General features: G+C 41.3%; 1 protein-coding gene across 1 annotated transcript in view; it reads left to right on the forward strand.

Moving 5' to 3' along the window:
- Nucleotides 1-15,902, forward strand: part of fig4a (FIG4 phosphoinositide 5-phosphatase a) — a 78,944-nt gene that overhangs the window by 12,881 nt on the left and 50,161 nt on the right. Inside the window, exons 7-10 of the mRNA XM_084081804.1 lie at nucleotides 2,069-2,197; nucleotides 5,905-6,005; nucleotides 6,456-6,618; nucleotides 9,897-9,994. Coding sequence (XP_083937930.1) covers nucleotides 2,069-2,197; nucleotides 5,905-6,005; nucleotides 6,456-6,618; nucleotides 9,897-9,994 — 491 coding nt within the window. The remainder of the gene's footprint in view (nucleotides 1-2,068; nucleotides 2,198-5,904; nucleotides 6,006-6,455; nucleotides 6,619-9,896; nucleotides 9,995-15,902) is intronic.

The raw sequence follows: 15,902 nt of genomic DNA on the forward strand, positions 1-15,902 counted from the left end.
GACCAGGTGCTTGAGGAGAAAAAATGTGATATAAAAGTGTAGGTCCTGGATCCAGCGGGATACAAAACATGAAAAAAACTGAAGATGCGGATACTCTTGAAATAATACTCACTTAACCCATTTAGGGCGGAAACCCCTATTTGTAACTACACCTTTCAAGACGGGAACCCCTTTTGAGGTTGTTGTTGCTATGTACAGTATATAGCAACATCATTTGTTGGTAATTTTTGACTAAATATTTGAAAGTTATTCAGAACACTTTTTAGAATCGGCCCCAGGTCGATTCTAAAGGTCGATTCTGGTCGATTCCGTTCTCCTCTTTTAAATTTCAGAGTGCCCGGATCTTCAGTTTTTTCATATACTATTGTTTGTTCCATAGCTTTTTACTTACTCAATCCAAAAGAAAAAGACCGCAAGTAAAGTCTAAACAATGTGGGTTAGTTTTACTCTGAGGGCCCTATTTAGACCATCTTTGGCGCACAGCGCAGAATGCAAGGCACAAATTGTGTTGTGGGTGTGTCCACGCCAATATTACTAGTTAGACAGTGCGTCTGGGTGAGCGGGGGTTATTAACTCATTCAGTGCCACATGACGTCTAAGACGTCACGTGGCCTGAGCGCCCTGAGCGCCACGTGACGTCTAAGACGTCATGAAAAAAAAAAGAATAATATATATTTTTTTCTTTTTTTTTTTTTAAATGTTCAGAACCCAAGATATCATGATTTGAAAATATTCTGCTCCATTCACTCTTTGTTTAACTTCTTACTTAAATAGGCTGTATGTCGGCTCCTAAGCACTTTTTTTTTTACAATTAATTTTGGCTGTGGCACTCAGAGCCAAGCTGCCATAAATAAGCTGGGCACTGAATGAGTTAAGCATCTGAATTAGTCATGGGTGTGTTTTGGGTGTTACATTAATTAAACCAATCCCTTAAAGGTAGGTGATAGTGATATTTTTGGTTAAAACAAAAAGTATTTTGTTAAAAGGTTAAAGCACTATATTCTGATATATTCTGCTCTGACTGCTCATTTCTTAGTGTCATCACTTCCAATTCCACTTGTTTAATCTATATCCTGATTGAGTTCTCTATCCTGATTGGATAAAATTGGAAATGAAACTGAAACGAAAATGCATTTTCTGTTTTATAAAGAGCTGGAGAGACAAGGAGACTCCTTTTACTGAACAAACACTCTATAGCAATGCGTACTATCAGAATATAGAGCTATTTAACACTTATTTTAACCAAAGAAAATCACTTACCCTACCTTTACATTATCCCTTCGAGTTTTATTGCACAACGCATTCATCGTTCACCTTCATCAGGTGCTATACACACAGGTGTGAGTGCTCTACATTTATAGTGACATCCCATGTGACGTGATGTGTGCTTCCATGTGCTGTTCATCAGCACATGGATGAACAGCACCAATGTCCATCAATGTTTCAATCAAGTACCCTACAAATGCATTGAAACAAACTTGTAAAATAACATGAGTGGTGTGAGAATTAATACAACTCCTTATTTTGTATTTCTGTCCAGTCTCTGGATGATTAAAAAAGAAACGAACCTTGGTATTTTTAGTGCTGGAATAATGACTGCAACTGTCTCAACGATGATTGCCACATCATTTTCCACTTTCAATTTCAGCTATAATATACTTGCTACTTATTGAGTTGATTGTAACATTGATGGACTCTGATGAGCTGCACATGGAAGGGCGGAGTGACATGCCGCGTCTGTAGCGCCTTAAGAAGTATGAGGCGGAACACGTGCAATAAAACTGAAGCATTCAGTCCGTCATGCATTTTTACACACTGGAGTGTGCGGTCACTTCCTATGAAGGTTTACTTACATACATACATACATACATACATACATACATATTATAAACACCAGCAACACAGTCATCCAGCATCACAAGCTCAGTATTAGTTATTATTGCTTCACTGTCTGCGTCACCTCAACTAAGCTTCCCTTCCATTTGAAGGGTATGCTTAGCATGTTTATGTAATCCTGGTTGGATACACTGATGAGGAGGTGTTATCTGTTCCTTGTCTTCCGTCACAGTGGTCCATGGCCTCCAGAACGAGCCGTACTTCAAGTACGTGTGGAATGGGAAGCTCCTGGAAAGGGTCAAGGACACAGTGCATCGTGACTGGCTCATGTACATTATCCACGGCTTTTGTGGCCAGTCCAGTATCCTTTTGTCATGTTAAAGAGTTACAGTTCTGTCTCCTGATTTTAGCATTAGTGCTTTTACACGTATATTAACACATTGAACACCAGAGGTTAATCTCATAATGTACTCACCAGTGCCAAGGTTTTATTGTTGTTTTTTTCATGTCGCCATAGACCCCGCTAAATCCGGTAAAAACGCGCGTTCATTTGGTTCTACACACAAAGGGGATCTGTGTGAAGCGAGCAGTGAAAACCGCGACCCCATACGTTCCGCCATCTTGAAGTTACAGCGGTGAACGTTAGACCGTGCGATGCGAGGAGAAAAACAACAGCCGAGATAATCGACTTTAAAACCGCATCCTAGACAGGAAGCGGATACGATCGAGAAAACCGGAACCCATATATTTCCGTTTCCGGACCGCCCACCGGAACCGGAAATGGATCAAAAAATGTTAGTGTATTAAGTTGATAAAAGTAACAATGTAAAGCATTATGCGTAAAAGTTGTATGCAGCTATTCAGCAGTTTACAGCAAATGCCATTCTGTAGAAACTGGCTTTAAAAGGGCTCAATGTCTGAGGTTACACAGATGTGTAAGGCAGGGAGCAGCTGCACACAGAGCATTCCCCATGGTGCAGAGCTTAATCCTGGGGGAGACGTGGAGGAGTGCCCCCTGTAAAATGTCTGTTAATGTCTTGGAAAAATGTTACAGAAATGAAATGTGGTTTGCGAGCACAGTGAAGGCCATGTTTTTTTTTTTTAATATATTTTTGGGGGCTTTTCTGCCTTTTATTTATAGTGGAAAGTGGAGATGGTGAGAGTAAAGATCGTCGGGGACGTGACTTGAACCCGTCAGGCTACATTAGAGCCTACAGTAGGTGCCCGGACCGCTGGCCTAGGCCATGTTTAAGATATATGCACACCCAGGTATCACAAATGACCTCCATTCCTCTTATTTGCTGCCTGTGTTGTAGCGCTGTTTTTAGCCACGGGCAGGAATCCAAGGATGGCCGTGTTGGTCTGTCTGTCTCTCCACGACGTTGGCCCCAAACAACATTATCTTGAAAACTACTGTTTGGATTTCATAATATTTGCTGTGCACCTTCACAATAAACAGTGGATTAGCCCTACTGGTATTGGTGACCTAGTGGCCTATCCTCTATCACCACCATTTGACCAAAATGTCCACTTGCACACAGGATATCTCAAAAACGAATCTAGATTACACGACACTTAATGGATTATCCCTATTGAATATCTCTATTCTGGTACAGACTTAGGGGCAATCACACGGAGAAGTGTCGCACAAAACTCGGAAGCTGTAACACTCAAAATATAATGGGCATATTGCCATCAACCCTGCTGAGTGCATTCACACACCCAGGGGTGAGAACCCTCACTATTTGAGTGACCCATTTGTTCTTTCCTTTAGCACGACCCTGAGGCCAAAATGTCACCTTTTCGCACAAGATATCTCATAATCTAATAAGCAGATTGCTGGATGAATCCTACTAATTTTGATGATCAGCAAAATCCCCAGATGTAAGGAGATGCATGGCCTTTAGTGGCTGCTAGCGGGGATAGCAGACTCTCTTGCTATAACAACTGGGCAAAACATATATACTGTCAAGGTTTCAATTTAATTTGAATTATTATACATTTTCAAACCAAGGTGATACGGGAGACAGGAGTATTATTAATCTTCCAACCAAGGCTATATAGAATACAAGAGAATGCATAAGACAAGTAATTCTGCGTCCCCCGACACACACACGCACGCACGCACACACACACACACACACACACACACACACACACACACACACACACACACACACACACACACACCCTCACACACTCGTGCACTCAGCTGCCTTATCACTGACTCACTTTTTTAAATTTTGTTTGGCCTTCATCTACACTTGGACTATTCTATGAGCCACCATGCTGCTCCTCTGCGAAGCACTGCAGAAGAAATGTCTGTTTATCTACAGGGCCTTAGAAAAAACAATGATGATGGCAATTAAGAAATGGTTATCAGACTTGTAAACAATGGCGCTTGCATAATCTCTCCATCTGTTGAGAGGTGGGGGAAAATCTCTTTGTGCATGTTTGACCAGATGAGTATAGTCCCTCTGTTTGGATGAAAGATAGTGTTTGTCCATGTTTAGCTTGCGATGTGTGCACTTGCGTTTTTTTTATTTAGTTTTTGTTAGGACTGTGTGTGTGTGTGTGTATATATATATATATATATACTCTCTCAAACACGCACGCGCACACGCACTTACTTGCTTATGGTTGGTCCATTGTGGCCGATGATGACTTCTGCTACAATTTGTGGGTCCTTTGATGACTGTATAGTCCAATGCGGGATGCACACTGTCTTCCACAGACAGGGCAAGTGAAAACCTGACCTGACACACACACACACACACACACACACACACACACACACACACACACACACACACACACACACACACACACACACACACACACACACACACACACACAACTGTATGCAAGCATTTTTCATTACCGATGGTAATAATACTAATAATCATAATACCAATAAACTTTATTTAGCAACTTTTCGAAAGTTAAAGCTGCACCATGTCACTTGCTATTGCTATATATATGAATAAAATTATCCTAATATACAATAGAGAGTCACACGCTGTCTGTCTGCGTCTCTAAGCTGTTTGCGTGTCTGGGTCTCCAACAAGGTTTTGCTTCGCTTTCGGTTTGCATGTTGCATGTTGTTGCGCAGCGGCCCGAACCTTTATTACTTATACAATTGGGGTGATTGTATTTTGTCTCCCTGCTCTTCTATTGAGACATTTAGATTTAGATTGTGTCAAATGTCATGTCTCACCTAGACACAGGATTGAATTTTGACCTGATGGTCAAGATTCAATTTATCCCCTGAGCAAGCAGGCAGGCAGGCTCAATGGTAAACATTTCAGCACTTGCGCAGGAAGCCGGGTTAGAAGACAAAAGTTACATAGTGCAGCTTTAAGAAGACTGACACAACAATAAAATGTCAATTAAAATAAAAACAAGCAGTAGATAATCAATACAGTAAAATAATCTAACAAAATCAACAAAGTCTAGTAAAAAAAAAAAACGCATGGTTATCTTTGGTCTTCACCCTGGACTTTGGAACAACCAAAAGAGGTACATGCAATACTGAGTCAGTTCAGAAATGTAGCTGGGGCCAGAGCTGTTTGTGCGTTTATGGTAATCAATGTTTTAAAATTGCAGTGCCAGTGGAGTGATGCAAATTTTGGTGTGATTATACCTTGTTTTTTTGTGCCAGCTAAAATTATTGTCAGCTGATGTTTGATTTGATAATGCAGTGGTCTTTGAGGCATGGTTAGAATTGAGTCATTTTCTATTCACTTCAACTGTAACCTCCATTACATTTTGCGAGGAAAAGGGAGATTTGAGAGGATGTGAGAGGGAGGGAGGGAGAAAGAAGGTAGGAGAGGGAAAATTAGGAGACAGACAGGGAGAGACAAGGGCAGAATCTATTATTAGGGCTGCAACTATCGATAATGTTCTTAGTGATTATTCTATTTCAACAATGCGAACTTTTCCGATTTATCATAGTTTTCGAATTAACTGTTGCACCCCTAACTATGATCTGTGTGTCTGTGAGTAAGTGTTTGTATGATATCTGTGTACATGTTGTGTTAGCGTTACTCCTTTACTCGCAAAATAAAGAACTTCTCATCTATGGCCGACCGGTTCATGTCACCCTCATCGCCAGGCGATCCAGCAAATTTGCCGGGACCCGCTTCCTCAAAAGAGGAGCCAACTGCGAGGTACATGGGTTACCACGACAACTAGGGAGAATATAATAACAGAGGCAGGGGTGGAAGGATGATTGGAATGAGTCAGTCTATCACTTTAAGGTTAATTTAACCTGCTGCTGTGTCCTTGCGTATGTGTGTGCATGTGTACACGTGTGTGGTTGCTCTAAGATTTGACAGATTTGACCCATTTTGTTTTGCACTTATATTCTGAGATTGGGTTTGATTTCAGTTTTGACAAATGCTCCACAGTGTATTTGCAAATAAACTGTCTCCAGAAATGTCAGTATTTTTAGTTGTTTGTATTTTAGCCTATTGAAAACGGATTTTGTGTTACTAATATAAAAAAATCCTGACAATAGCAGTGCTGAAAATGATTGAATGACACTCCTTAGCAGGTACAGTAGTTCGATGTTCCTTAGCCCTCTGTGATGGATGCCCATCGTCTCCTTTTGTTTCCAGGGGGATGTAGCCAATGAGGTGGAGACAGAACAGATCATCCACGATGCCTCAGTTATGTCATTCATGACAGGAAGTTATTCCTCCTACGTCCAGGTGCGGGGTTCGGTCCCTCTCTACTGGTCTCAGGACATCTCCACCATGATGCCGAAACCCCCCATACGATGTAAGTCCCCCGCTACACCATCTATTCATAGATTCATTGATTGTACCCTATCAAGTTGGACAGATGGGGAAATAATTTACTTCGATTCATACTGAAAACCACTTTGAACCAGGTGTCCCTATTTCGAGAATGTAATGGGTGAAAATGTTGGAATATGTTCAAAGATTTTCAAATAATAGCAAGCTCACGATGTGTTGTGAATAACAAAATGTCATTGTACGACTTACGGTTCAAGAGTTTTAGACCACAACGTGAAGTGACCTGTTATTGCGCCACCATGAGGCCGATTTGAAAGACTTTGGGTGGCGGTCCTTCCTTGCCTACTGGGGAAGGTACCCAGCAGTCGAAAGCTGCGTTCATAATTTATGGCAATTTGTGCAAAACTTCCAATTGAATTGGAAGCTGAAAAATCTGACAGATACATCTTGATCACGTGACTACAGGGAACATGTGTACTGATTTGCACAAGTTAAGTGGTGTTCTCAAGTGGCGGGATTTGTGTAGATCTGACCATTTGCCAAGTGGTGGTTATGAGGTCAATTGATTGACTACGTCAATGACCTGATGACCTTTTTTACCTTGCCTTCAACCACTTGCCCTTGCACAGAAGAGCAGAATGACTTATTCGTCACTGCATCTTAAACATCTTTACCAGAGAGCTTGTATAATTTGGGGAAGACAATGGAAGGGGAAGCTATGTAGGTCATTGGGTCTCATGCGGTCATGGGTTAGGGGCAATCTCACGGGACCACCCATGCTCAAAATGGATGCGCTCATGGTGTTATTAGACATGCAAGTCATGTGTTAAAGCTGAATGTAATTCAGACCGAGGAATTAGCTTTAAATGCCTTCCACTATTCTGATCATCTTTACAGTGGCACTCTGGAAAAAACATATAATGTTCCAGCTAGGGATTGAAATTGTTAGGATACTGCCGATCGATGCAGATACTTCAATACTCTTATCAATACTCTCTATACTTAGGCGATGGGATCAATTACTATCCATGTCTGGTTAACATAACAAGTTTAGATGCCAATGAACTATATGGGTTCTTGATCTTCTCGAACGTAAAGACTATTTAAAAATATTACTCCATGTAATACTGTTTTGGCTACTGTTTGTGTGTCCTGTGAATAAATGGGGATCGGAGGGACAGAGTGATAGGAAACCATCCACTAGTTATTCAATCACGGATGCCATCGCTTTCTCGGATGGAAACTTCAGAAAATGTGTCTTCAAATAGCTGTTAGTAACAGAGTGGCCCACTGCTGTAAAGGCTATGTTTGTTAAACACTTAGTTTGAATGAATTGACTGTCAAATACCGATAGGAGCACTGTTTGTCCAGGAGCTTTTTGGTATTTCAGGCACTGGTACCGTATTGGTTCACAGTACCCATTCCTAGTCCCAGTGAATGATATCAGTCTGGTGCAGAGTCGGCTGTATGTTAACCTTACACAAAAGCATTAAAATATAACAGAGTCCTGTCCTTAGTAAGGGCTTTCCATCTGAACTGTGACGAGTCCTGCAGGGTTCAGCATCAAACCCAGGGCTGGAGGGATGAGATCAGACCCCTCAGATTGTTTTGTCGTGTGTGTCTGTCTGCCTGCCTCCCTGTACACATGCATGATTGGGTATTTCTCCCCCCTGTCCTCTATTTCATCCTTGGTTGACATTTACCGGTGTGAGGTGGAGACACAAAGCGCATCCCTAACATCCCTTTGTGGATCAACTTACCGTGCCATCCTATACCACTTTTCGCTTTAAGTCAGTCCTTATCTAGTCTCACGTGGTCAGACCCACCATCTTACCTCATATAATTCCAGCGACTAAACCACAAGTCAGCATGACCAGGTTTTGCCAGAGAAAAACTCAAGTAAGCCTCTTATTGGCTGGGCTGTAGCACAAGTCCGTGGTTGGTCTAAGGAGGTGCGTGGTTGGTCAGCTCATATGTCTGTCATGCATTTCTGTTTTTGTTTTAAGGCACAGTCCTTTTTTCCCCTTTTTAAAAAAAAACCTCAGATGTGATATTACAAATCTGTCTAACCTCTGGTCTTTCCCCCTGAAAATCTTAGTTTTATACTTTCAAGAATTAATCACATCCATAGATATACTGTAAATGTCAAAGGCCATTCTATGTTCACATAAAAGGGGGCCGGATGACTTATTGCTATGGATACCATAACCAATGCATCTCTATCTTGAACCGTGTAATGAAGGCCCCCATGGAGTGATTACTTCCTTTGTGTTTGACACAGTGTTGCTATGTTCACGTCGTTTAATGCCATCTAATTGCTAAAGATACCATACCTGCCTTAAGAGGTTTATCATACCTGCCATTCTACAGTACCTGTACCTCTAGTTTTATCTTAGCTACGGTATATATTTTCTTCTTATTTTTAAGATATCACAGTACATCCAGTATTACTAATTAAACAAGGGACACATAATTAACTCAGTGATTTACAGTAGTGTCTTTCACAACAGCCTTTTCCTTTATACTGGTAAATGGTGCATTTATATAGCGCTTCTATCCGAAGCGAGGAGGAAACCATGCAAGGCACCAACCTGCTCATCGGGAGCAATTAGGGGTTCAGCGTCTTGCTCAAGGACACTTCCACACTAACTCTAAGGGAGCGCCCCAGCCCGGGATCGAACTGGGAACCTTGCGGTTTTCCAGTTCACTCTACCCGGCCACTCTACCCCTGAGCCACTGCTGCCCCATATACTGATGTGCAAGTCTATCTACAGTGTAAAGATGGACTCAAAAAGTTTTTTCCCATTTAGCGACACTGTAAAATACTGTTTAAAGAAGACATAAGGTCCAGCATTTTTAACGTCACTTGCTTTGCGGTCGAGGCTGTGTTGCCGACAGTAACACAGACTGTTGTGAAGCTGCAGCTTAAAAGCTCATCAATGGAGAGGAGATGGAGATGTTTCACCCAGCCATGTCTAAAGTTTTTAGACATGGTAGACCCATTGCCACAAGTGTCAATGGGTCTCTTGAAAGGCACTACATAAATGTAAGCTATTATTATTAGTAGTTTCTAGCTGAGCAGATTGAAAGCTAATTTTGTTAAACTTAGAGGGAGGATTTTCTACATTGCCATAAACTCATGCCGAGAAGCTTGGTTTCATTTTGCTTGAACATGGTAACTTTTGATAACCTCTTTATTTTATGATTTTGCTTCAAAATGACACAACCCTAGTAATAACTGCAATGTGATGAATAAATACTGCTCAGTAATAAAGTGTGACCTTTGACCCTCTCTTTCAGTGGACCAGGCAGACCCATATGCCCATGTAGCTGCTCTCCATTTTGACCAGATGCTGCAGCGCTTTGGCTCTCCCATCATCATCCTCAACCTTGTCAAGGTAGTGGCCATGCCTAGTTGCCTAAACAAATCTTACTTCACCCTTTTTGTGTGGACATCATATACAGTATATCATGGGTTCCCAAACCTTTCAGCCTGCGACCCCAAAATAATGCGGCCATTGACTCGCGACCCCACCTAACCCTGGAGGTAATTTATGCACATAAACGTGCACGTTCGGTGCACATTTGTAAATGTATTAAAATGGTAAAATGTACTATTTGTAATCATTTTTAGATTGTATTCCATCCATTCTGTTGAAAAAAAAAGATGAAAAAAAACTTTTATTTCGCCAGTAAAAATACATTGAGTCAGTCTCAATGTATTTCTCTTAGTCTCTTTTGGCACTAGCAGGAACAGGACAAAACACAACAAAACAGACTGACTACAGTAACCACTAAAATCATAATGGATTAAAAAACATAGCTGTATACAACATCACATTGTACACATCAAGTAAATACAATAATAGTCTTAATAGACCATGGAGCCACAATTCAATTTACCTCAAATTATTCATCAGAGCAGGAGCAGCTATTAGTAAGCAACTCCTTTACCATCCTTTTGAAGACCCCAAGTGAAATCAGGATGGGCAGTTTAACTTTAGTTTGGAGATCATACCAAGCCCATGGCTCAAAGTAAAATAGGCTTCTTTGAGCGCAGCATTTATTTTTTGGATAATTCTAGTTAAGAACATTCATGCTCAAACCATTTTTACCTGGCTGTCACTCAGTTAAGGTAGGACATTTATAACCCTTTCCTACCAACTGACGCCGTGGAAATATATTTACAGTGAAGCTTCTTCTATTCCGGCCAAGGACAGCTTATATGTTCTCAGGTGACCTTGTCCTGCATTATTTATTATGATGATGAAATATTCCTTCCATAATCAATTGAGTTAGCACATACACATCTGCTTGTTGAGCATAAGTAGATTGAAAAGTTGTTTACATGGTCAGCATGTCTTCTATGGAATTATGTCGCACACGGAAAATATTTTCGGTTATTAGTTATTTTAAGATTAAGAGTATTTTAAGTGGTCAAACTAGCAATAGAATACGTGTTTAATATTCTGTAATGGTCTCTGATATGATGATAAAAGCAAAAGTTAAAGAAGCCTCAATCTGCATTTTCCAAAACATCATAATTCTACATATTGTGCAATTGTTTATGAAGGGGGAGAGCAAAACACCAAAAATGTTAAATTGTGAGATTTTATTTTGCTTTACTCCATGTGTTTGGCTTTTACCTATGTTCTTTGTAGGCAGGTCACCGTGACAGAGTTGCACATATTCACACCTTGACTCAAATCAATAAGCTATTACAGCTGTCTAGAAACATTGCAAAACAATTCTCCCCATCCATCCATTGCCCTAGTTTTGTCAGGACTTGCTGTACTCCTAAACAAGTATGTGTTTATCTGGTCAGTGGTTGCCCTGCATCAGGGTAGTTATGTGGTTGTGGAGTAGTTGGCTCTTTCATTTATGTTCAATGTGTGTAGTTGTATGATATTGCACAATCATAACTGCAGTAAGAATGTCCCAGCTGCAAGGCCTAAAGCCTGCATCGGCTGAAACAAAAATATTTAATTGAAACACAGAGATGAACAGAAGTGAAACCACAGTCATTATACCAGAGTTAGAGCACACAGAGCCAGTCCTAAACCTTACCTTATTGCACAGATGCACACAGAGACGATCCTAAACCTTGCCTTATTGCACTCAGAGCCAATCCTAAACCTTGCCGTATTGTAAATGTTGATACTGCCAACAGTAGTAACCTTTAGGGCCTATAATTTGAACTAGTCTGTGACATATTTGTCTGTGACAAGAAAATGAATCCTTCAGGAGTCGTGAGTGGTACCCTTACAGTTTGTTTTCTTTGAAATCCATTTTTTTTGCCCACTACAAGGCAGTCGTTCCTGCTGGGTTAGGATCTCTGTTAGAAACATGTTTTCATCTTGATGTATTGTATTCTTTATTGTACAGTGTGATGTGGATTGCATTTAGTGCTTACAGGCGACAACAGAAAGGCAAATGTTTTCAGGTCCCATAATGGACAATCATTACTTACACGTGTCATGTTTTCCACAAGAAGTTAAAAAATAGAATATTCGCAATTCTGGGAAATGGCAAAGTGTGGTTGCGCCGACGCGAGTCGCAGTCGCCGGGACTCGAGGAATACGCTGGGAGGAATACCATCGGAGGCTGCGCCAATTACATTGTCACGTCACTCCTGAGATCACTTGCGTTTCATTTTGAGAGGATTGATCCCCCCAAAATAATGTTTGTAAACGTTGAGTAAACCACCCTTGACATGTGATTCAAATTTGGGATTGACCGGACGTTTCATTTGTGATTTTTGGCCTTTTTTGTAAAACAGGCCCCTCCCGCTAACTTTGGAAGCCATTTACGGATGAACGGTGTGGACTATCAAAATTCCGCTTGGAGATGTTTATCGCAGGGTCCAGAGATCATGTGTACCTACTTTTGTGAAATTTTCTGTTCGGAGGAGCTAAAAGTGTGTTTTGACAAATTCAAAATGGCGGAAAATCTATCCTGTAATCCTATCCTGAAATGGCGGAAAATCTATCCACGCAAATGGGCGTGGCCTATATGGGGAGCTGCGTCATGACCCAAGAAATTTAGGTAAAAAAATATTTTTATTCTACGACCTACGGTTCAAGAGTTAAAGGCCAAAACGTAAAGTGGGCTGTTATAGCGCCACCATGAGGTCGACTGGTGTAATTAGGAATGTTCCTGCAGGTGCGTTGAGGGCCGACTGGGGTCCCCTCCACCCAGCCCCGTACCAAGGATTGGGGTGCCTTGGGCTGGGTAGAGGGGAGGTGTGAGGCCCCTGCCCTGGTTCTTTTGGGGAAAAAAAGAAAAAAGAAGGAAATAATATGTTTTGTTATTTTATTTTATGATTTTTGTCTTCTTTTTTTAAAATGTAAAGTAAAGTAACTAGTTGCTAGTTACATAATTTAGTAACTAGTAAAGTAACTAGTTGCTAGTTACATAATTTAGTAACTAGTAAAGTAACTAGTCACTTTTTAAAAGTAACTTGCCCAACACTGCACAAAACTAAATGGGACAGGCTGCATGAATAGTAGGAAGGATTACGAGCAGGAGGCAATCTGAATGCAGATGCATCCAAATTGGGGACATACATTAATTGAATATTTTGAGGAACAAAATGTATTAATAACACACAAAAAAATCTCTCTCTGACACTTATGCCAGTGTGTGCCACTGATTACCCTCCCACGTGGCAATGGTGGCACTTGCCTTCCCCTGCCGTATACCATGGTGTTTTGTTGATACCCTACTACAGTATACTGTGAAATTTCACACCGTTAGCCGTAGGGGACTCGATATCTATCTCAAAATCTATCTTCACTCAATATCCACTGTGGGACTCCATAGGTTTTCTGGGAACTACACTAATGTGAAGTACCAACATAATGGAAGATTACAAAGATTTAGAAGATAGCTGGAGGAGGTACTTGAGGAATGGCCACATTCCTCAAGTAATGTAATGCGTGTTGTAATGCGTGTGGGCATAATGGGCTGGGTCTGTGAAATCGCTCAACAAGCAATTATTAGATAGAATTGTTTGTATTTGTCTATTTGTCTTTGGTACTGAGTGATAATGGAGGTAAGATATTGCTGTGGAGACACTCAACATTCAACTGCTCAGTGTTTGGTTATTATCAGCTGGTGAGATACTACCTTGAGCATCAACCCCTCTCAGCGCACAAACGCATGCACGTGCACACACACACACACAGCCATTTCATCACCTCACCCCCTTGTAGGTCTGTGCACACAAGTTAACCACTTGAACCCCAGCATCCCTATTCTGGGGGGAACATTAGCTGAAAATAACCAATCTACATGCTCACAACGCATTGCGTTGTGAGCTTGTAGATTGGTTATTTTGGGCCAACAGATTTGGTGTAGATTGAAAAATGAGCACATAGGGTTGTTAAATGAACATTTTGCACTGTGAGCAGGTGTTCATGTGCACAAAGCACTGCCACATTGACTTGAGACACAATGTTATACTAGAAAAATGTGTGCTCCTCAGAGCACAGGTCTCCGCCAGGGCAGGTAGCTGATTGTGGGCCGGCAATGTTTCACGGCAGTTGGACACTGCATTCATGATTTGAGGGCCACTCCTGCAAGCTTTGGAAACTAATGTTGGCCAATCAGGATGGAATATGAAAAATTGGACAGATCCATCTTGATCACATGACTATAGAGATAATGTGTAACGATTGGTGTGATGTTTGGACAAAATCTCTATGAGTAATATAATATTTTCTTTTTACAAAAAACGGCCTCCTGGTGGCGCTATAACAGGTCGATGTGAAAGATTTGGGCAAAGGTTCTTGCTTGGCCTCCAGGGAGTGTGCATTCAAAGTTTGGTAGCACTTGCTATGCATCCCATGTGTATAACGCATTATTCACATACTTATAAGGGATTGTAATGCTGATCATAATCCTTTATAATCATACTGTATTTATAAGAGCTTATAAATAATCATAATGCTTTATTGGTCCAACGGTGCTGTAGATTAGCTGCTCACAGAAATCTGCCTGTTATGGCGCCGCCATGAGGCCGATATGAAAAAATGTACAGTAGGGTGGCATTTCTTCCTGGGCCTAGTCGCAAAGTTTCACGGCAATCAGACACTGCACTGCGTTCATGATTTGAGGCATTTTGTTCAAAACGGGCCACTCCTGCAAACTTTGGAAGCCAATCAGGATGGAATCTGAAAAATCTGACAGATCCGTCTTGATCACATGACTATAGAGATAATACATGTGTACCGATTTGGGTAATCGAGTAATATAAAAAATGGTTTAAAAAAAGTTGGCCTCTCTGTGGCGCTATAACAGGCCGATGTGAACATTTTTGAACAGTGGATCTTCTCTGGCCTCCAGGGAGTGTGCGTGAACAGTTTCACTTCGATCGGGCCAACGGTGCTAGAGATTAGCTGTACACAGACAGACGGACGGACGGACGAACAGGGGCGAAAACATAGTCTCGGCCACGCCTTCGGCCTGGTGGAGACAATAATTATTTAGGTTATTACTATTACAATTATTAACATTTTATTTCTCAGTCAAAACTAAAGTAAACAGTGTGGCAGAAAGCAAATGATGTTTGATTAAAGGGAATGGATAATGATACACAATAAGTGTTCAAATATTGTTCATCAGCATGCTGTACAAATACAACATATTCTGATGTGATATGTTATTAGGTATTACTCCTTTCCATACAGAGTCCTATCAAAACAAAGGCAATTGAGAGTAATAAACCAACAGAACTGACAATACATCTTCATAAAAATACTAAAACTACAGTATATTGCTTTCAATTTCCACATGTGTGTGTGGTGTGTGTGTGTGTGTGTGCGCACGCGCGCGTGTGTGCGCACGCGCACGCGTGTGCATGTGCGCTTGCGTGCGTGCGCCGGATTAACCATTCATTCATTTCAGCCAGTGTCCCTAAAGTACTCTGTGCAAGACCCTACTCTCTCACACCACATACGGTACACACACACACAATCCAACGATCTCCCTCGCTGTGTGGCTTGGGTTTCATGCTCACGTTGTCATTCGCAAGATGAGCCTCAATACGAGGGACCAATCACAGACGACAGTGGTCGGCACAAGTTCCAGCCATGTGATATTAGTGGACTAGGAAGGAGGGGGAAGAGGACTGGACTCCATGATACAGTAATTCAACGTCTCTCCCATTCCAAAGTAAGAGAGAGCGAGATATGAAAATGGCATAAAATCACACCTTTCCATGGGAGTGATTTGTGTTGGGGGGGAGACGTGATGACATACCTGGGATTGTACAATGACTTTCCATGGTATCTTATGCACGTTTGA

The sequence above is a fragment of the Gymnoscopelus microlampas genome, assembly GCF_963454915.1.
Source record: "Gymnoscopelus microlampas genome assembly, chromosome: 16".
NCBI classification, from domain to species: domain Eukaryota; kingdom Metazoa; phylum Chordata; class Actinopteri; order Myctophiformes; family Myctophidae; genus Gymnoscopelus; species Gymnoscopelus microlampas.